The sequence below is a fragment of the Meleagris gallopavo genome, unplaced genomic scaffold (genome assembly GCF_905368555.1).
Source record: "Meleagris gallopavo unplaced genomic scaffold, MGAL_WU_HG_1.1 scaffold_2, whole genome shotgun sequence".
NCBI classification, from domain to species: Eukaryota; Metazoa; Chordata; class Aves; order Galliformes; family Phasianidae; genus Meleagris; species Meleagris gallopavo.
In genome coordinates this window covers 76192-98066 of record NW_028147016.1, presented here as the reverse complement: position 1 = coordinate 98066, position 21875 = coordinate 76192, and the positions used below count along the sequence as shown (strand labels likewise).

At 60.2% G+C, this 21875-nt stretch overlaps 1 protein-coding gene across 1 annotated transcript in view; it reads right to left on the bottom strand.

The window, feature by feature from the left end:
* Positions 1–21875, bottom strand: part of LOC146542029 (DNA-directed RNA polymerase II subunit RPB1-like) — a 50407-nt gene that overhangs the window by 14868 nt on the left and 13664 nt on the right. The window contains exons 5-11 of the mRNA XM_085215056.1: positions 18188–18469; positions 15183–15344; positions 11508–11728; positions 9224–9356; positions 6528–6652; positions 4427–4637; positions 314–523 (exon numbers count right to left, since the gene is read on the bottom strand). Of these exons, the coding sequence (XP_085071182.1) occupies positions 314–523; positions 4427–4637; positions 6528–6652; positions 9224–9356; positions 11508–11728; positions 15183–15344; positions 18188–18469 (1344 nt within the window). The remainder of the gene's footprint in view (positions 1–313; positions 524–4426; positions 4638–6527; positions 6653–9223; positions 9357–11507; positions 11729–15182; positions 15345–18187; positions 18470–21875) is intronic.

Genomic DNA, 21875 nt, shown 5'->3' with positions numbered 1-21875 from the left:
CCAACATAACCCCATAGGGTCCCTGAGCCCCCCTAGGACACTCCCAACTACCCCTATGGGGTCTGTAAGTCCCCCAGCAACGCTATGGGGGCTCCGAGTCCCCCTCCCCCCCAAAATCACACTACGGGGGCTCTGAGCCCCCCAGATACCCCAAGCACCACTACGGGGTCTCCAATACCCCCCTATTTAGGGGTCTCTGAGCCCCCCCCAGTGACACCATAGCGACTCTAATAAACCCCCCTAAATAACCCCCCCCAACCCCCCCAACCCCACTCCTTCAGGACCCCCGGACCCTTCCGGGACCCCCCCCAACCTTGGTGTCCCCTGGGGAGATGTGCTTGTAGGGCCCGCTGTCCTCGTCGTCGGGGTGGGTGCTGTGGGTTCGGATGCAGTTGATGTGACCAGGGATGATGAGCGAGAAGATCTGCTTCCCCGTCCAGAGCGGGCGAGGTTTGAGGATGGCTGGCTGCGGCACCTTGCCGTCCCACGTCGAAAGGAACATCAGCAGATTCATCACCTCCCCCTGCAGGGAAATCGGGGAGGGAGGCTTCAGCACCCCTAAATGATGGGGGGGGGGGGTTTGATGGGGAGGGGGGTGAGGCTGGAAATTGGGAGGGTTGGTCAGGAAGTGCCAAAAGGGCTGAGAAGTGGACCCAAGTTGGAGGCGTTGGCACCCAAAGGTGCATCCCGACATCCATTGGGGTGGGATGGGGGGCTCAGGGACCCTATGGGGTTATGTTGGGGTGCTGGAGGCCCTGTAGCCTTACTGGGGGGCTCAGAGACCCTATGGGGTTATGTTGGGGTGCTGGAGGCCCTGTAGCCTTACTGGGGGGCTCAGAGACCCTATGGGGTTATGTTGGGGTGTTGGAGGCCCTGTAGCCTTACTGGGGGGCTCAGGGACCCTATGGGGTTATGTTGGGGTGCTGGAGGCCCTGTAGTGTTACTGGGGGGCTCAGAGACCCTATGGGCTTATGTTGGGGTGCTGGAGGCCCTGTAGCCTTACTGGGGGGCTCAGGGACCCTATGGGGTTATGTTGGGGTGCTGGAGGCCCTGTAGTGTTACTGGGGGGCTCAGGGACCCTATGGGGTTATGTTGGGGTGTTGGAGGCCCTGTAGCCTTACTGGGGGGCTCAGAGCCCCCGTAGTGTGATTTTGGGGGGGGAGGGGGACTCGGAGCCCCCATAGCGTTGCTGGGGGACTTACAGACCCCATAGGGGTAGTTGGGAGTGTCCTAGGGGGGCTCAGGGACCCTATGGGGTTATGTTGGGGTGCTGGAGGCCCTGTAGCCTTACTGGGGGGCTCAGAGACCCTATGGGGTTATGTTGGGGTGCTGGAGGCCCTGTAGCCTTACTGGGGGGCTCAGGGACCCTATGGGGTTATGTTGGGGTGCTGGAGGCCCTGTAGCCTTACTGGGGGGCTCAGGGACCCTATGGGGTTATGTTGGGGTGCTGGAGGCCCTGTAGCCTTACTGGGGGGCTCAGGGACCCTATGGGGTTATGTTGGGGTGCTGGAGGCCCTGTAGCGTTACTGGGGGGCTCAGGGACCCTATGGGGTTATGTTGGGGTGCTGGAGGCCCTGTAGCCTTACTGGGGGGCTCAGGGACCCTATGGGGTTATGTTGGGGTGCTGGAGGCCCTGTAGCCTTACTGGGGGGCTCAGGGACCCTATGGGGTTATGTTGGGGTGCTGGAGGCCCTGTAGTGTTACTGGGGGCTCAGGGACCCTATGGGGTTATGTTGGGGTGCTGGAGGCCCTGTAGCCTTACTGGGGGGCTCAGAGCCCCTGTAGTGTGATTTTGGGGGGGAGGGGGACTCGGAGCCCCCATAGCGTTGCTGGGGGACTTACAGACCCCATAGGGGTAGTTGGGAGTGTCCTAGGGGGGCTCAGGGACCCTATGGGGTTATGTTGGGGTGCTGGAGGCCCTGTAGCCTTACTGGGGGGCTCAGAGACCCTATGGGGTTATGTTGGGGTGTTGGAGGCCCTGTAGTGTTACTGGGGGGCTCAGGGACCCTATGGGGTTATGTTGGGGTGCTGGAGGCCCTGTAGCCTTACTGGGGGGCTCAGAGACCCCGTTGAGGTGTTTTTGGGTATTGGAGACCCCGTAGGATTATTTGGGGGGGACTCAGAGCCCTCATAGCAGTGTTGGGAGGCTTGGAGACGGCAGAGCGTTATTTTGGGGGGACTCAGAGACCCCAGAGGGATATGGGGCGGCACAGAGACCCCATAGGGTTATTTTGGGATGTTGGAGATCCTGTACTGTTATTGGGGGGTTTCAAAGACCCCATGAGGTGTATTTGGGGGGTGTCCTGGGGAGCTCGAGACCCCAGAGTGTTATTCGGGTGGGGGGCTCAGAGACCCCATAGGGTTACTTGTGGTATTGGAGACCCCATAGGGTTATTTTGGGTGGGGGTGGTTCAGTGACCCCATAGGGAATCCCCATAGAATTACTGGGGGGGGGCGGGGGGGTGTTCTGTGGCGATGTCAGGAGCATCCTGACATCCACCCCGGGTGGATTTGGGGTGCCCCCGATGACCCCAAAGCAGAGCCAATGTCACCCAAAGGTGCTCCCGACACCCCAGCACTGCTGACCCCCAAATGCCCCAGAAATCCCCTAAGAACCCCGCTGTGCCTTCAGAGCGCCCCAAATAGCACCAGAATTGTTCCAGAATTGCCCCAAATTGGACCCAAATGTCACCCAAAGGTGCTCCTGACTGTCGTCCCTACAACACTGACACCCCCAGAGAGCCCGCGGTGCATTTAGGGCACCCCAAAACTGCCCCAAATCCTCCCCACTGTGACCCACAACCCCCATTCCCACCCCATAACTCCCACCCCATAAACCCACAGCTTCCCTCCCCGTAACTCCCCTCCCTACCCCATAAATCCCCCATCATCTCATGACTTCCCACCCCCCTCCAACCCGTAACGACTCCCCACCCCACGACCCCGTAGCTCCAGTGACTCCCCACCCCACAACCCCTACATCCCCACCCCATAACCCCATCCCAACCTTATAACCCCCAATGCCTTCCCAACTCGCAGCCCCCTCCGTAACCCTGCCTTCCCACCCCGTAACCCCAAATGCCTTCCCACCTCACCATCCCCACCCCGTAACTGCCCACCCCACAATTCCACAACCTCCACCCCATGACTTCTCACCATGTAACCCCCCCCCAAATGCCCCACAACCCCCCGTGCCCCAAAATCACAGACTGATAGAATCGTCTCTTCCAACCACGGAAACCAAGCGGGACTCGAGGATCCATCCTCTCCATCTCCATCCGGCTGCCCTCCTTTCCCCCATCCCACCCATCTCCCCCGGCTGCCTTCCTTTCCCCCATCCCACCCATCTCCCCCCGGCTGCCTTCCTTTCCCCCATCCCACCCATCTCCCCCCGGCTGCCTTCCTTTCCCCCATCCCATCCATCTCCCCCCGGCTGCCTTCCTTTCCCCCATCCCACCCATCTCCCCCCGGCTGCCTTCCTTTCCCCCATCCCACCCATCTCCCCCCGGACGCCTTCCTTTCCCCCATCCCTTCCATCTCCCCCCGGCTGCCTTCCTTTCCCCCATCCCATCCATCTCCCCCCGGCTGCCTTCCTTTCCCCCATCCCTTCCATCTCCCCCCGGACGCCCTCCTTTCCCCCATCCCACCCATCTCCCCCCGGACGCCCTCCTTTCCCCCATCCCTTCCATCTCCCCCCAGACGCCTTCCTTTCCCCCATCCCATCCATCTCCCCCCGGACGCCTTCCTTTCCCCCATCCCATCCATCTCCCCCCGGCTGCCTTCCTTTCCCCCATCCCTTCCATCTTCCCCCGGACGCCTTCCTTTCCCCCATCCCACCCATCTCCCCCCGGCTGCCTTCCTTTCCCCCATCCCATCCATCTCCCCCCGGCTGCCTTCCTTTCCCCCATCCTTTCCATCTCCCCCCGGCTGCCTTCCTTTCCCCCATCCCACCCATCTCCCCCCGGCTGCCTTCCTTTCCCCCATCCCACCCATCTCCCCCCGGCTGCCTTCCTTTCCCCCATCCTTTCCATCTCCCCCCGGACGCCTTCCTTTCCCCCCATCCCACCCATCTCCCCCCAGCTGCCTTCCTTTCCCCCATCCCATCCATCTCCCCCCGGCTGCCTTCCTTTCCCCCATCCTTTCCATCTCCCCCCGGACGCCTTCCTTTCCCCCATCCCATCCATCTCCCCCCGGCTGCCCTCCTTTCCCCCATCCTTTCCATCTCCCCCCAGACGCCTCCCCATCCTCCCAACACATCGTCCGCCCCGCTCAGCTCGATGTTTCCACCCCCACTGAGGTTGCACTGCACTCAAGCACCCATCCCAGACGGAGATGCAGAAGAAGCACCAGCCCCAGGACGGCCCCCCCAGGTTCCCTGCTCGCTCCCCGCGCTGTTCCCACATCCGAGGTCGCTGCCCGGACTCACGCGCTCCAGGAAGACGTCGCGCTTGGTGAACTTGCGCACGGCGGTGAGGGTGTCCTGCACGATGCCCATCACGGGGCGGTTGGACTGCGGGGTGACGATCATACGGGGCACCATTGCCAGCTCCTGGATCTCAGCACGGGTCTCCAGGGACTGCGGCAGGTGGAGGTTCATCTCGTCCCCGTCAAAGTCGGCGTTGTACGGCGTCGTCACGCTGAGCGGAGGGGACAGACATGTCAGGGGGGTTGGGGACACGTTGGGAGACACGGCGTGGGGCACGGGGACATGTGGGACACACTGTGGGACACAGCATGGGGACATGTTGGGGACATGGCGCACATTGGGGGGCACGGCATGGGGACAACGGAGGACATGGCATGGGGACACGTGGGGGACACAGCATGGGACATAAGGACACGTGGGGAGACACAGCATGGGGACACGATGGGGGACATGTTGGGGGACACAGCATGGGACATAAAGACACATCGGGGAACACAGCATGGGACATAAGGACACGTGGGGGGACACAGCATGGGGACACGTGGGGGGACACAGCATGGGACATAAGGACATGTGGGGGGACACGGCATGGGGACACAGCATGGGACATAAGGACACGTGGGGGGACACAGCATGGGGACACATTGGGGGACACAGCATGGGACATAAGAACACGTGGGGGGACACAGCATGGGGACACGGCATGGGGACACAGCATGGGACATAAGAACACGTGGGGGGACACAGCATGGGGACACAGCATGGGACATAAGGACACGTTGGGGACATGGCAACATGTTGGGGGACACAGCAACATGTTGGGGGACACAGCATGGTGCAGGGGGACACATTGGAGGACACTGCATGGGACATAAGGACATGTGGGGGGACACAGCGTGGGGACACGTTGGGAGACACGGCATGGGGCACAAGGACACGTTGGGGACATGGCAACATGTTGGGGGCCACAGCGTGGGGCGTGGGGACATGTTGGGGACATGGCGCACATTGGGGGGCGTGGCATGGGGACAACGGAGGACACAGCATGGGACATAAGGACATGTTGGGGGACACGAGGGTCGTGGCACTTGGCATAGGGACACTGGGGACATGGCAACACGTTGGGGGACACAGCATGGGGACACGTGGCGGGACACAGAATGGGGACATAAGGATACATGGGGACATGGTAACATGTTGGGGGACACAGCATGGTGCAGGGGGACACGTTGGGGGACACTGCATGGGACATAAGGACATAAGTGGGGACACAGCATGGGAACACGTTGGGGGACACGGCATGGGACATAAGGACATAAGTGGGGACACAGCACGAGAACACGTTGGGGGACACGGCATGGGGCACAGGGACACGTTGGGGGACATGGCAACAAGTTGGGGGACACAGCATGGGGCGTGGGGACATGGCGCACATTGGGGGGCACGGCATGGGGACAATGGAGGACACAGCATGGGGACACGTTGGGGGACACGTTGTGGGACACAGCATGGGGCATAAGGACATGTGGGGGGACACAGCATGGGGACACGTTGGGGACACAGCATGGGGCACAGGGACACGTTGGGGGACATGGCAACATGTTGGGGGCCACAGCGTGGGGACATGTTGGGGACACGGCGCACATTGGGGGGCACGGCATGGGGACAACGGAGGACACAGCACGGGGACACGTTGGGGGACAAAGCATGGGGCACAGGGACACGTTGGGGGACATTGGGGTCGTGGCAGTGGGCACAGGGACACGTTGGGGACATGGCAACACGTTGGGGGACACAGCATGGGGACACGCTGAGGGATGTGGGGACACATCGGAAGAAACGTGGGGGGACACCATGGGGACATCAGGAGGCACGGGGACACGTTAAGGGGAAGCACCGGGAGACACGGGGACACACGGACACGCAAGGGGACGTGACAAGGACATGGAGACATATTAGGGGACATATTAGGGGACATATTAGGGGACATGCAGACACGTTGGAGAACACGTATGGCGACACTTCTGGGGTCACAGCTGTGGGTCCCACGGCATTTCGGGGGTCACTTTTGGGGTGACTTATGGGGTGTGGTGTGGGGCACCTGAGATTGAGGCGGAAGGTGGACCAGGGCAGGATTCGCACGCGGTGCCCCATCATGGACATCTTGTGCAGGGTGGGCTGACGGTTGAAGATGACGATGTCACCGTCACACATGTGACGCTCCACCTGGAAACAGCCCGACACTACAGTCAGACCCGCGGGGAGACACCTCCACACCCAAACCGACTGTCAGATACAACGACAGGGACACCCCAAAACCCAAAGCTACAGTCACACCCATAGGGACAGCACAAAACCCTACAGCCAGACCCACGGGGACACCCTGAAACATCAAACCCTACAGTCAGACCCTCGGGGACACCCTGAAACACCAAACCCTACAGTCAGACCCGCGGGGACATCCTGAAACACCAAACCCTACAGTCAGACCCTCAGGGACACCCTGAAACACCAAACCCTACAGTCAGACCCGCGGGGACACCCTGAAACACCAAACCCTACAGCCAGACCCACAGGGACACCCTGAAACACCAAACCCTACAGTCAGACCCACAGGGACACCCTGAAACACCAAACCCTACAGCCAGACCCACAGGGACACCCTGAAACACCAAACCCTACAGTCAGACCCACGGGGACACCCTGAAACACCAAACCCTACACTCAGACCCTCAGGGACACCCTGAAACACCAAACCCTACAGTCAGACCTGCAGGGAGACACCTCGACACCCAAACCGACCGTCAGATACAACGACAGGGACACCCCAAAACCCAAAGCTACAGTCACACCCATAGGGACAGCACAAAACCCTACAGCCAGACCCGCGGAGACACCCTGAAACATCAAACCCTACAGCCAGACCCTCAGGAACACCCTGAAACATCAAACCCTACAGTCAGACACACAGGGACACCCTGAAACACCAAACCCTACAGTCAGACCCACAGGGACACCCTGAAACATCAAACCCTACAGCCAGACCCACAGGGACACCCTGAAACACCAAACCCTACGGTCAGACCTGCGGGGAGACACCTCGACACCCAAATCAACTGTCAGATACAACGACAGGGACACCCCAAAACCCAAAGCTACAGTCACACCCATAGGGACAGCACAAAACCCTACACTCAGACCCATAGCGACACCCTGAAACACCAAACCCTACAGCCAGACCCTCAGGGACACCCTGAAACATCAAACCCTACAGCCAGACCCGCGGGGAGACACCTCAACACCCAAACCTACCATCAGATACAACGACCGGGACACCCTGAAACACCAAACCCTACAGCCAGACCCACAGGGACACCCTGAAACACCAAACCCTACAGTCAGACCCACGGGGAGACACCTCGACACCCAAACCGACCGTCAGATACAACGACAGGGACACCCCAAAACCCAAAGCTACAGTCACACCCATAGGGACAGCACAAAACCCTACAGCCAGACCCACGGGGACACCCTGAAACACCAAACCCTACAGCCAGACCCGCGGGGAGACACCTCCACACCCAAACCTACCATCAGATACAACGACCGGGACACCCTGAAACACCAAACCCTACAGCCAGACCCACACGGACACCCTGAAACACCAAACCTACAGCCAGACCCACAGGGACACCCTGAAACATCAAACCCTACAGCCAGACCCTCAGGGACACCCTGAAACATCAAACCCTACAGTCAGACCCACCGGGACACCCTGAAACACCAAACCCTACAGCCAGACCCACGCAGGGACACCCTGAAACACCAAACCCTACAGTCAGACCTGCAGGGACACCCTGAAACACCAAACCCTACAGCCAGACCCACAGGACACCCTGAAACACCAAACCCTACAGCCAGACCTGCGGGGAGACACCTCGACACCCAAACCCACCGTCAGATACAACGACAGGGACACCCCAAAACCCAAAGCTACAGTCACACCCATAGGGACAGCACAAAACCCTACAGCCAGACCCACGGGGACACCCTGAAACACCAAACCCTACAGCCAGACCCACAGCGACACCCTGAAACACCAAACCCTCACAGCCAGACCCGCGGAGACACCCCTACATCAAACCCTACAGCCAGACCCTCAGGGACACCCTAACACCAAACCCTACAGCCAGACCCACAGGGACACCCTAACACCAAACCCTCACAGCCAGACCCACAGGGACACCCTGACACCAAACCCTACAGCCAGACCCACGGGGACATCCTAACACCAAACCCTACAGCCAGACCCACAGGGACACCCCTACACCAAACCCTACAGCCAGACCCACGGGGACATCCTAACACCAAACCCTACAGCCAGACCCACAGCGACACCCTAACACCAAACCCTACAGTCAGACCCACAGCGACACCCTAACACCAAACCCTACAGCCAGACCCACAGCGACACCCTGAAACCAAACCCTACAGTCAGACCCACAGCGACACCCCGACACCAAAACCTCACAGTCAGACCCACAGCGACACCCCGACACCAAAACCTCACACTCAGACCCACAGCGACACCCCGACACCAGAAACTACACTCAGACCCACAGCGATACCCCAACACCAAAACCTACACTCAGACCCATAGCGACACCCCAACACCAAAACCTACAGTCAGACCCACAGCGACACCCCGACACCAGAAACTCACACTCAGACCCACAGCGACACCCCGACACCAAACTGTAACATCAGATCCCCACCCCACAGGCGTGTGGGGCTGACCTTGTAGCCGGTCTGCAGGTGCAGGTCGCTGGGTTTGGGGTGGAAGCGGAGGTCGATGCGGTCCCCGTTGTCACGGATGATGTATTTGGCACCGGGGTACTGACTGTTCCCACGCCGCACCAGCTCCTGCAGCCTGCAGGGACACCAGTGTCACCCCACGGCACCCGATGTCCCCAACAAGGACTCAAAGGGGACGCGAGCGACACCCATGGGTCCCCAAAGGAGACCGATGTGTCACTCGGTGTCACCCATGGGTTCTCATGTGTCCCCGTGCGTCACCCAGTACCCCCAAACTGGAACAAAGGGACACAAGTGTCACCCAGTGTCCCTGTGTGTCCCCCACGTGTCCTCAACTGAAGTCCCCATGACCTTGACTGTCCCCTAATGTCCCCATGTGTCCTCAAACAGGACCCAAAAGTCCCCATATGACCCTGACTGTCCCCAAATGTCCCCATGTGTCCTCAAAGGGGACCCAAAAGCCCACAAATGACCCTGACTGTCCCCAAATGTCCCCATGTGTCCTCAAAGGGGACCCAAAAGCCCACAAATGACCCTGACTGTCCCCAAATGTCCCCATGTGTCCTCAAACAGGACCCAAAAGCCCACAAATGACCCTGACTGTCCCCAAATGTCCCCATGTGTCCTCAAAGGGGACCCAAAAGCCCACAAATGACCCTGACTGTCCCCAAATGTCCCCATGCGTCCTCAAAGGGGACCCAAAAGCCCCCAAACGACCCTGACTGTCCCCAAATGTCCCCATGTGTCCTCAAAGGGGACCCAAAAGCCCACAAACGACCCTGACTGTCCCCAAATGTCCCCATGCGTCCTCAAAGGGGACCCAAAAGCCCACAAATGACCCTGACTGTCTCCAAATGTCCCCATGTGTTCTCAAACAGGACCCAAAAGCCCCCAAACGACCCTGACTGTCCCCAAATGTCCCCACGTGTCCTCAAAGGGGACCCAAAAGTCCCTATATGACCTTGACTGTCCCCAAATGTCCCCAGGTGTCCTCAAAGAGGACCCAAAAGCCCCCAAACGACTCTGACTGTCCCCAAATGTCCCCATGTGTCCTCAAAGGGGACCCAAAAGTCTCCAAATGACCCTCAACTGTCCCCAAACATCCCCACGTGCCCCCAGTGTCCCCGGGTGCGGTGACACGTCCCCAACACGTGCCCCCCCATAAGTGCCTCCCAGCCCCACAGCTGCCCCCCATCTGCCTGCCAGTCCACACTGAAGGGGGTGACGATCTCAACCAAGGTCACGTTGGTGACACGTCCCCCTTATAGCTGACCCCCCCCTGGCCCCCCCCAGCCACGCACCGGTCGATGCTGAAGGGGGTGACGATCTCAGCAAAGGTCACGTTGGTGACACGTCCCCCTTATAGCTGACCCCCCCGGCCCCCCCCCCAGCCACACACCGGTCGATGCTGAAGGGGGTGACGACCTCAGCGAAGGTCACGTTGGTGACACGTCCCCCTTACAGGTGACCCCCCCGGCCCCCCCCAGCCACGTACCGGTCGATGTTGAAGGGGGTGACGATCTCAGCGAAGGTCACGTTGGTGACACGTCCCCCTTATAGCTGACCCCCCCCCTGAGCCCCCCCTCAGCCACGCACCGGTCGATGTTGAAGGGGGTGACGATCTCAACCAAGGTCACATTGGTGACACGTCCCCCTTATAGCTGACCCCCCCCCCCCTGAGCCCCCCCAGCCACGCACCGGTCGATGCTGAAGGGGGTGACGATCTCAACCAAGGTCACGTTGGTGACACGTCCCCCTTATAGGTGACCCCCCCCCGGCCCCCCCCCCAGCCACGCACCAGTCGATGCTGAAGGGGGTGACGATCTCAGTGAAGGTCACGTTGGTGACACGTCCCCCTTATAGCTGACCCCCCCCCGAGCCCCCCCTCAGCCATGCTCTGGTCGATGCTGAAGGGGGTGACGATCTCAGCGAAGGTCACGTTGGTGACACGTCCCCCCTTACAGGTGACCCCCCCGACGATCCCAACCAAGGTCACGTTGGTGACACGTGACCCTTATAGCTGACACCCCCCCTTAGCCCCCCCCGGCCCCCCCCCAGCCACGCACCGGTCGATGCTGAAGGGGGTGACGATCTCAACCAAGGTCACGTTGGTGACACGTCCCCCTTATAGCTGACCCCCCCCCTGAGCCCCCCCCCAGCCACGCACCGGTCGATGCTGAAGGGGGTGACGATCTCAACCAAGGTCACTTTGGTGACACGTCCCCCTTACAGCTGACCCCCACCCTGCCCCCCCCCAGCCACGCACCGGTCGATGTTGAAGGGGGTGACGATCTCAGCGAAGGTCATGTTGGCAGCGATGGAGCGTGGGACCCCCACCTGGTCGATGGCGAGGTTGGGGTCGGGGGTGATGACGGTGCGCGCCGAAAAATCCACGCGTTTCCCCATCAGGTTCCCACGCACGCGGCCCTCCTTCCCCTTCAGCCGCTGCTTCAGAGACTTCAGCGGCCGCCCCGACTTCTGCATGGCCTGCGGGATGGGGAGAGGTGTGGGTCAGACCCATAGCGTCGCCCCGCGTTGCTCTGTATTGACCTACAGCATCACTTCATAATGTCGCCCCAACTCCTGCATGGGCTGGAGAGCTGGGGGAGGGGGAGTCAGACCCATAGCGTCACCCCATAGCGTCACCCCATAGCGTCACCCCACAATGCTCTGCATTGACCTACAGCATCACTTCATAACGTCGCCCCAACTCCTGCATGGCCTGGAGGACTGGAGGGAGGGGGAGTCAGACCCATAGCATCGCCCCATAGTGTCACCCCATAGCGTCACCCCATGTTGCTCTGTACTGACCTACAGCATCACCTCATAACGTCACCCCAATTCCTGAATGGCCTGGAGCACTGGGGGAAGTGGGGGTCAGACCCATAACGTCACCCCATAGCGTCACCCCACCTTGCTCTGTATTGACCTACAGCATCACCTCATAACGTCACCCCAACTCCTGCATGGCCTGGAGGGCTGGGGGTCAGACCCATAGCGTCACCCCATAGCATCACCCCATAGCATCACCCCACATTGCTCTGTATTGACCTACAGCATCACCTCATAACGTCACCAACTCCTGAATGGCCTGGAGAACTGGAGGGAGGTGGGGGTCAGACCCATAGAAGCACCCCATAGCAGCACCCCACAGCACCACCCCACATTGCTCTGTATTGACCTACAGCATCGCTTCATAACGTCGCCCCAACTTCTGGATGGCCTGGAAGGGTGGGGGTCAGACCCATAGCGTCACCCCATAGCATCACCCCATAGCATCACCCCACATTTCTCTGTATTGACCTACAGCATCACCTCATAACGTTGCCCCAACTCCTGCATGGCCTGGAGCACTGGAGGGAGGTGGGGATCAGACCCATAGCGTCACCCCATAGCGTCACCCCATAGCGTCACCCCATAGCGTCACCCCACATTGCTCTGCATTGACCTACAGCATCACCTCATAACGTCGCCCCAACTCCTGAATGGCCTGGAGAACTGGAGGGAGGTGGGGATCAGACCCATAGCATCACCCCATAGCGTCACCCCATGTTGCTCTGTATTGACCTACAGCATCACTTCATAACGTCGCCCCAACTCCTGCATGGCCTGGAGAGCTGGGGGGAGGGAGGGGTCAGACCCATAGCAGCACCCCATAGCAGCACCCCATAGCAGCACCCCATAGCAGCACCCCATAGCGCCACCCCACATTGCTCTGTATTGACCTACAACATCACTTCATAACGTCACCCCAACTCCTGCATGGCCTGGAGAGCTGGGGGGAGGGGGAGTCAGACCCATAGCGTCACCCCATAGCATCACCCCATAGCATCACCCCACATTGCTCTGTATTGACCTACAGCATCACTTCATAACGTCACCCCAACTCCTGCATGGCCTGGAGGACTGGAGGGAGGTGAGGATCAGACCCATAGCGTCACCCCATAGCACCACCCCATAGCGCCACCCCATAGCGTCACCCCACATTGCTCTGCATTGACCTACAGCATCACCTCATAACGTCACCAACTCCTGAATGGCCTGGAGAACTGGAGGGAGGTGGGGATCAGACCCATAGCAGCACCCCATAGCAGCACCCCACAGCAGCACCCCACATTGCTCTGCATTGACCTACAGCATCACCTCATAACGTCGCCCCAACTTCTGGATGGCCTGGTGGGCTGGGGGTCAGACCCATAGCAGCACCCCACAGCAGCACCCCATAGCAGCACCCCACATTGCTCTGCATTGACCTACAGCATCACCTCATAACACCACCCAGCTCCTGCGTGGCCTGGGGGATGGAAAGGGGGAGAACTGGGGGTCGGACCCATAGCACCCCATAGTGTCACCCCACGGTGACCCACAGTATCACCCTACAAAGTCGCCCCAATTTCTGCACGGCCCGGGGGGGGAAAAAGGGGGAAGAATTGGGGGGTCAGAGCCGTAGCACCCCACGGTGACCCCGTGTGGGACTGAGACCCACAGCACCGCAAAGCATCGCCCCACAGCTGCACGCGGCGCTGCCCCAACTTCTACGTTATCTGGCAGGGGCAACCTGGGGACCGGGGACCCCCAGCATCACCCCACACCGACCTCAGCCCTACTGTGGGACCCCCACCCCCAGCCCCACTTTGAGACCCCCAGCCCCATCTCAACAAGGCGACTCAGCCCCACTCTTCCCCCCCTGCCCCCCATTTCTGGGACCCCGAGTCCCACTTTCAGACCACTCAGCCCCCAGCCCCACTTCGAGACCCCCAGCCCCATCTCAACAAGGCGACTCAGCCCCACTCTTCCCCCCCTGCCCCCCATTTCTGGGACCCCGAGTCCCACTTTCAGACCATTAACCCCCCGCCCCACTTCGAGACCCCCAGCCCCATCTCAACAAGGCGACTCAGCCCCACTCTTCCCCCCCTGCCCCCCATTTCTGGGACCCCGAGTCCCACTTTCAGACCACTCAGCCCCCAGCCCCATTTCAACAAGGCGACTCAGCCCCACTCTTCCCCCCCTGCCCCCCATTTCTGGGACCCCGAGTCCCACTTTCAGACCACTCAGCCCCCAGCCCCACTTTGAGACCCCCAGCCCCATTTCAACAAGGCGACTCAGCCCCACTCTTCCCCCCCTGCCCCCCATTTCTGGGACCCAGAGTCCCACTTTCAGACCACTCAGCCCCCAGCCCCATTTCAACAAGGCGACTCAGCCCCACACTTCTCCCCCCCCCCCCCATTTCTGGGACCCCGAGTCCCACTTTCAGACCACTCAGCCCCCAGCCCCACTTCGAGACCCCCAGCCCCATTTCAACAAGGCGACTCAGCCCCACTCTTCCCCCCCTCCCCCCCATTTCTGGGACCCCGAGTCCCACTTTCAGACCACTCAGCCCCAGCCCCATTTCAACCAGGCGACTCAGCCCCACTCTTCCCCCCCTGCCCCCCATTTCTGGGACCCCGAGTCCCACTTTCAGACCACTCAGCCCCCAGCCCCATTTCAACAAGGCGACTCAGCCCCACTCTTCCCCCCCTGCCCCCCATTTCTGGGACCCCGAGTCCCACTTTCAGACCACTCAGCCCCCAGCCCCACTTCGAGACCCCCAGCCCCATTTCAACAAGGCGACTCAGCCCCACTCTTCCCCCCCTGCCCCCCATTTCTGGGACCCAGAGTCCCACTTTCAGACCACTCAGCCCCAGGCCCCATTTCAACAAGGCGACTCAGCCCCACTCTTCTCCCCCTCCCCCCCCATTTCTGGGACCCCGAGTCCCACTTTCAGACCACTCAACCCCCAGCCCCACTTCGAGACCCCCAGCCCCATTTCAACAAGGCGACTCAGCCCCACTCTTCCCCCCCTGCCCCCCATTTCTGGGACCCAGAGTCCCACTTTCAGACCACCCAGCCCCATTCCAGCTCCGTTTAGAGACCCCCCCGTCCCCCCCCAGCCCCCCCTCACCCTGGGCAGCCCGGGCAGCTCGTTGTCCACCATGGTGGCCACGTGGAACTGCAGCAGTTTGACGTCCTCGGCGATGACGTGGGCAGCCGCCCCGTTCTGCTCATTGCGCCGCAGCTGGTTGTTGATCTTCACAATGTCTGCCAGCTTGTGGGTCAGGTCGTCCTGGGGGGCAGGGGGAGGTGGGGGGGGGGATGAGGTACGGCTGGGACGCCCCCCCCCCCCCCCTCGATGCGGACCCCAGAGCAGCCCTATAAAGGGCACAGGCGGCTCCCGCAGCTGGGAATGCAAAGATTCCACGGCCCCCCCCCCCTCACTCCAACACCATCTGGGACCCTTAAGATCCCCCAAAAAAGCCCCCCCCCCAAAAAAAAAGAGAACCCCCTCTCCATCTGGGCCCCACCCCAAAAAAAAAAGAGAACTCACCATCTGGGACCCCAAAGAGTCCACCAGAAATACCAGCACCCCCATCTGGGACCCCACAAACCTCCCCAAAACAGAGCCCCGATCTGAGACCCCCACCCCCCCACCCCCCCCCAAAAAAAAAGACCACCAGAAAAAACCTCGCAACCCCAAGCGGGTCCCCAAATGGCCCCACCAAGACCCCCCCACCCCCCAGCGGTTCCTCTCATGATCCAATGACCCCAATGAGATCCAACAACCCCAAAAGGGCCTCAAACTGCTCCCAAGTGACCCCTACAACCCCAAAGGACCCCTAATGATCCCAACCACCCCCAAAATACCCCAACCCCCACCACTCCCTAATAGCCCCTCATTACCCCAAACCGCCCCCCAGCCGTGACCCAAGACCCCAAATTGCCCTCCAACAACCCCAAACTGCTCCCCAACGACCCCGAAAGGATCCCAAACTGCCCCCCAACAACCCTGAACGGACCCCCCCCCCCCAAAAAGACCCCAATTTCCCCCCAATGACCCCAAATAGACCTCCCAAGTGGGTCCCCCAATGACCCCAAACTGCCCTCAAAGACCCCAAACGGACCCCCCCAAAAAGACCCTGATTTCCACCCAGTGACCCCAGATGGGTCCCTCAATGACTCCAAATCACCCCCCAACGACCCCAAACAGTTCCCCAATGACCCCAGAGTGCACCCCAAGAACCCCTGAGGGCCCCAAAGTGCACCCCAAGGAGACCCCCCCAAGGAGACCCCAAAAAGAACCCCAAGGACCCCAAAATGCACCTTAAGGAGACCCCCTGAGGACCCCAAAATGCACCCCAAGGAGACCCCCCTAAAGGAGACCCTGCACAAAGGAGAGCCCAAAGCGCACCTTAAGGAGACCCCCAAGGAGACCCCAAAGGACCCCAAAGTGCACCTTAAGGAGACCCCCCCCAAGGACCCCCAAGAAGACCCCAAAGTGCACCTTAAGGAGATCCCCTGAGGACCCCAAAGAGCACCCCAAGGAGACCCTCCCCCAAGGAGACCCCAAAGTGCACCTTAAGGAGACCCCCAAGGAGACCCCAAGGACCCCAAAGTGCACCTTAAGGAGACCCCCAAGGAGACCCCCAAGGAGACCCCAAAGGAGACCCCAAAGTGCACCTTAAGGAGACCTCCAAGGACACCCCAAAGGACCCCCAAGGACCCCCAAGGACCCCAAAGTGCACCTTAAGGAGACCCCCAAAGCAGACCCCCAAGGAGACCCCCAAGGAGAGCCTGAAGGAGAGCCCAAAGCGCACCTTAAGGAGACCCCCAAGGAGACCCCTCCCCCCCCCCCCCAAGGAGACCCCAAAGTGCACCTTAAGGAGACCCCCCCTGAGGAGACCCCGCACCCCAAGGAGACCCCAAAGAGAGCCTGAAGGAGAGCCCCCTTAAGGAGACCCCCAAGGAGACCCCAAAGTGCACCTTAAGGAGACCCCCAAGAAGACCCCCAAGGAGACCCCAAAGGAGACCCCCAAGGACCCCAAAGGACCCCAAAGTGCACCTTAAGGAGACCCCCAAGGAGACCCCCAAGGAGGCACCCAAGGAGACCCCAAAGTGCACCTTAAAGGAGACCCCAAAGGAGACCCCAAAAGACCCCAAAGTTCACCTTAAGGAGATCCCCTGAGGACCCCAAAGTGCATTCCAAGGAGACCCCCCCCCTAAGGAGACCCTGAAGGAGACTCCCAAGCGAACCCCAAGGAGACCCCAAAGGAGACCCCAAAGTCCACCTTAAGGAGACCCCCAAGGAGACCCCAAAGTGCACCTTAAGGAGATCCCAAAGGAGACCCCAAAGGACCCCAAAGTGCACCTTAAGGAGACCCCCCCCAAAGTGCACCTTAAGGAGCCCAAAGGAGACCCCAAGGAGACCCCCAAGGAGACCCCCACCCCCAAGGAGACCCCAAAGTGCACCTTAAGGAGACCCCCCCAAAGGAGGACCCCAAGAAGACCCCAAAGTGCACCTTAAGGAGATCCCCAGAGGACCCCAAAGTGCATTCCAAGGAGACCCCCCCCCCCAAGGAGACCCCAAAGTGCACCTTAAGGAGACCCCCAAGGAGACCCCCAAGGAGACCCCAAAGGACCCCAAAGTGCACCTTAAGGAGACCCCCCCCAAAGAGGCCCCAAGGACCCCAAAGGGCACCTTAAGGAGACCCCCTAGGAGACCCCCACCCCAAGGAGACCCCAAAGAGACCCTGAAGGAGACCCCCAAAGCGCACCTTAAGGAGACCCCAAAGGAGGCCCCCAAGGAGACCCCAAAGTGCACCTTAAGGAGACCCCCAAGGAGACCCCAAAGTGCACCTTAAGGAGACCCCCAAGGAGACCCCCAAGGAGACCCCAAAGGAGACCCCAAAGTGCACCTTAAGGAGACCCCAAAGGAGACCCCAAGGAGCACCCCAAGGAGACCCCAAAGGAGACCCCAAAGTGCACCTTAAGGAGACCCCAATGGAGACCCCAAAGTGCACCTTAAGGAGACCCCCAAGGAGACCCCAACCCCCAAGGAGACCCCCAAGGAGACCCCCCCCCCAAGGAGACCCCCCAAAGCGCACCTGAAGGACCCCCCCGGAGCGCCCTCACCTGGTTGCGCGCCGACCCCTGCATGACGACGGCGGGGCGCACGGCGAGCGGCGGCACGGGCAGCACGGTGCAAACCATCCACTCGGGGCGGGCGAACTTGGGGTCCATGCCCAGCACCAGGCACTCGTCGTCGGGGACGCGCTTCAGCACCTCGTGCACGCGCTCGGGGCTCAGCAGGATCTTCTTCTCCTGCGAGTCCTCGTTGACGTGCTTCCACTCGGCGTACAGCTCCAGCCCCACGCGCCGGATCCGCGGCTGGTAGCGCCCGCAGCCGCCGTGACCCTACAAGGTTATGGGGTCAGGAATGGGGTCAGGAATGGGGCTGGTAGCGCCCGCAGCCGCCGTGACCCTACAAGGTTATGGGGTCAGGAATGGGGTCCTGGATAGGGTTACAAATGGGGCTGGTAGCGCCCGCAGCCGCCGGGACCCTACAAGGTTATGGGGTCAGGAATGGGGTCCTGGATAGGGTTACAAATGGGGCTGGTAGCGCCCGCAGCCGCCGGGACCCTACAAGGTTATGGGGTCAGGAATGGGGTCAGGAATGGGGTCAGGAATGGGGCTGGTAGCGCCCGCAGCCGCCGTGACCCTATAAAGTTATGGGGTCAGGAATGGGGCTGGTAGCGCCCGCAGCCGCCGTGACCCTACAAGGTTATGGGGTCAGGAATGGGGTCAGGAATGGGGTCAGGAATGGGGCTGGTAGCGCCCGCAGCCGCCGTGACCCTACAAGGTTATGGGGTCAGGAATGGGGCTGGTAGCGCCCCCAGCCGCCGTGACCCTACAAGGTTATGGGGTCAGGAATGGGGTCATGGATAGGGTTACAAATGGGGCTGGTAGCGCCCGCAGCCGCCGTGACCCTATAAGGTTATGGGGTCAGGAATGGGGTCATGGATAGGGTTACAAAAGGGGCTGGTAGCGCCCGCAGCCGCCATGACCCTACAAGGTTATGGGGTCAGGAATGGGGGCAGGAATGGGGCTGGTAGCGCCCGCAGCCGCCGTGACCCTATAAGGTTATGGGGTCAGGAAGGGGGTCAGGAATGGGGCTGGTAGCGCCCGCAGCCGCCGTGACCCTACAAGGTTATGGGGTCAAGAAGGGGGTCAGGAATGGGGCTGGTAGCGCCCGCAGCCGCCGGGACCCTACAAGGTTATGGGGTCAGGAATGGGGTCAGGAATGGGGCTAGTAGCGCCCGCAGCCGCCGTGACCCTACAAGGTTATGGGGTCAGGAATGGGATTACAAATGGGGCTGGTAGTGCCCGCAGCCGCCGTGACCCTACAAGGTTATGGGGTCAGGAATGGGGCTGGTAGCGCCCGCAGCCGCCGTGACCCTATAAAGTTATGGGATCAGGAATGGGGTTGGTAGCGCCCGCAGCCGCGGTGACCCTACAAGGTTAAGGGGTCAGGAATGGGGCTGGTAGAGCCCGCAGCTGCCGTGACCCTACAAGGTTATGGGGTCAGAATGGGGTCATGGATAGGGTTACAAATGGGGCTGGTAGCGCCCGCAGCCGCCGTGACCTTACAAGGTTATGGGGTCAGGAATGGGGTCATGGATAGGGTTTTAAAATGGGCTGGTAGCGCCCGCAGCCGCCGTGACCCTACAAGGTTATGGGGGCAGGAATGGGGTCAGGAATGGGGCTGGTAGCGCCCGCAGCCGCCATGACCCTACAAGGTTATGGGGTCAGGAATGGGGTTATGGATAGGGTTACAAATGGGGCTGGTAGCGCCCGCAGCCGCCGTGACCCTACAAGGTTATGGGGTCAGGAATGGGGGCAGGAATGGGGTCAGGAATGGGGCTGGTAGCGCCCGCAGCCGCCGTGACCCTACAAGGTTATGGGGTCAGGAATGGGGGCAGGAATGGGGTCAGGAATGGGGCTGGTAGCGCCCGCAGCCGCCGTGACCCTACAAGGTTATGGGGTCAGGAATGGGGTCATGGATAGGGTTACAAATGGGGCTGGTAGCGCCCGCAGCCACCGTGACCCTATAAAGTTATGGGGTCAGGAATGGGGCTGGTAGCGCCCGCAGCCGCCGTGACCCTACAAGGTTATGGGGTCAGGAATGGGGCTGGTAGCGCCCGCAGCTGCCGTGACCCTACAAGGTTATGGGGTTAGGAATGGGGTCAGGAATGGGGCTGGTAGCGCCCGCAGCCGCCGTGACCCTACAAGGTTATGGGGTCAGGAATGGGGTCATGGATAGGGTTACAAATGGGGCTGGTAGTGCCAGCAGCTGCCATGACCCTACAAGTTTATGGGGTCAGAATGGGGTCATCTATATGGTTACAAATGGGGCTGGTAGCGCCCGCAGCCGCCGTGACCCTACAAGGTTATGGGGTCAGGAATGGGGTCATGGATAGGGTTACAAATGGGGCTGGTAGCGCCCGCAGCCGCCGTGACCCTACAAGGTTATGGGGTCAGGAATGGGGTCATGGATAGGGTTACAAAAGGGGCTGGTAGCGCCCGCAGCCGCCGTGACCCTACAAGGTTATGGGGTCAGGAATGGGGTTACAAATGGGGCTGGTAGTGCCCGCAGCCGCCGTGACCCTACAAGGTTATGGGGTCAGGAATGGGGCTGGTAGTGCCCGCAGCCGCCGTGACCCTACAAGGTTATGGGGTCAGGAATGGGGTTACAAATGGGGCTGGTAGTGCCCGCAGTCGCTGTGACCCTACAAGGTTATGGGGTCAGGAATGGTGTCAGGAATGGGGCTGGTAGCGCCCACAGCCACCCGGACCCTATAAGGTTATGGGATCAGGAATAGGGTTATAAGATCATTAATAGGATTGTTAACGGGGTAATTAGTGGGGCCGGTAACGGGGCTGGGAGCATCTGCTGCCGCTGTGACCCTGTAAGGGTTAGAAGCTCATTAACGGGGTCGTTAATAGGGTCGTTAATGGTGTCGTGCATAGGGTGACCAATAGGGCTCCTAGCGGCAGCCCAGTGTGGCTCTATGAGGGTCGTTAACGGGGTAATTAGTGGGGTCAGTAACGGAGCTGGTGGCGCCTGTGGCCACTGTGGCCCTATAGGATCATTAATAGGACTGTTAATAGGGTCCTTAATAGAATCCTTAATAGGGTCCTTAATAGGGCTCTTAATAGGGCTCTTAATAGAGCTCTTAATAGGGTCCTTAATAGGGCTCTTAATAGGGCTGCTAGTAGGGCTGTTAACAGGGTCGTTAGTAGGGCTGTTAATAGTGCTGGTTAATAGGGTCGTTAACAGGGATGTTAACAGGGTCGTCAATAGGGCCGTCAATAGGGCCGTCAATAGGGCCGTCAATAGGGCCGTCAATAGGGTCGTTTTAGGGTTGTTAATAGTGCTGGTTAATAGGGTCGTTAACAGGGATGTTAACAGGGATGTTAACAGGGATGTTAATAGGGCCGTCAATAGGGCCGTCAATAGGGCCGTCAATAGGGCCGTCAATAGGGCTGCTAGTACGGCTGTTAATAGGGTCGTTTTAGGGTCGTTAATAGGGTTGTTAATAGTGCTGGTTAATAGGGTCGTTAACAGGGATGTTAACAGGGATGTTAATAGGGTCGTTAATAGGGTCGTTAATAGGGTCGTTAATAGGGTCGTTAATAGGGCTGTCAATAGCGTCGTCAATAGGGCTGTCAATAGCGTCGTTAACAGGGTCGTTAATAGGGTCGTTAATAGGGCTGTCAATAGGATCGTTAATAGGGCCGTCAATAGGGCTGTTAATAGGGT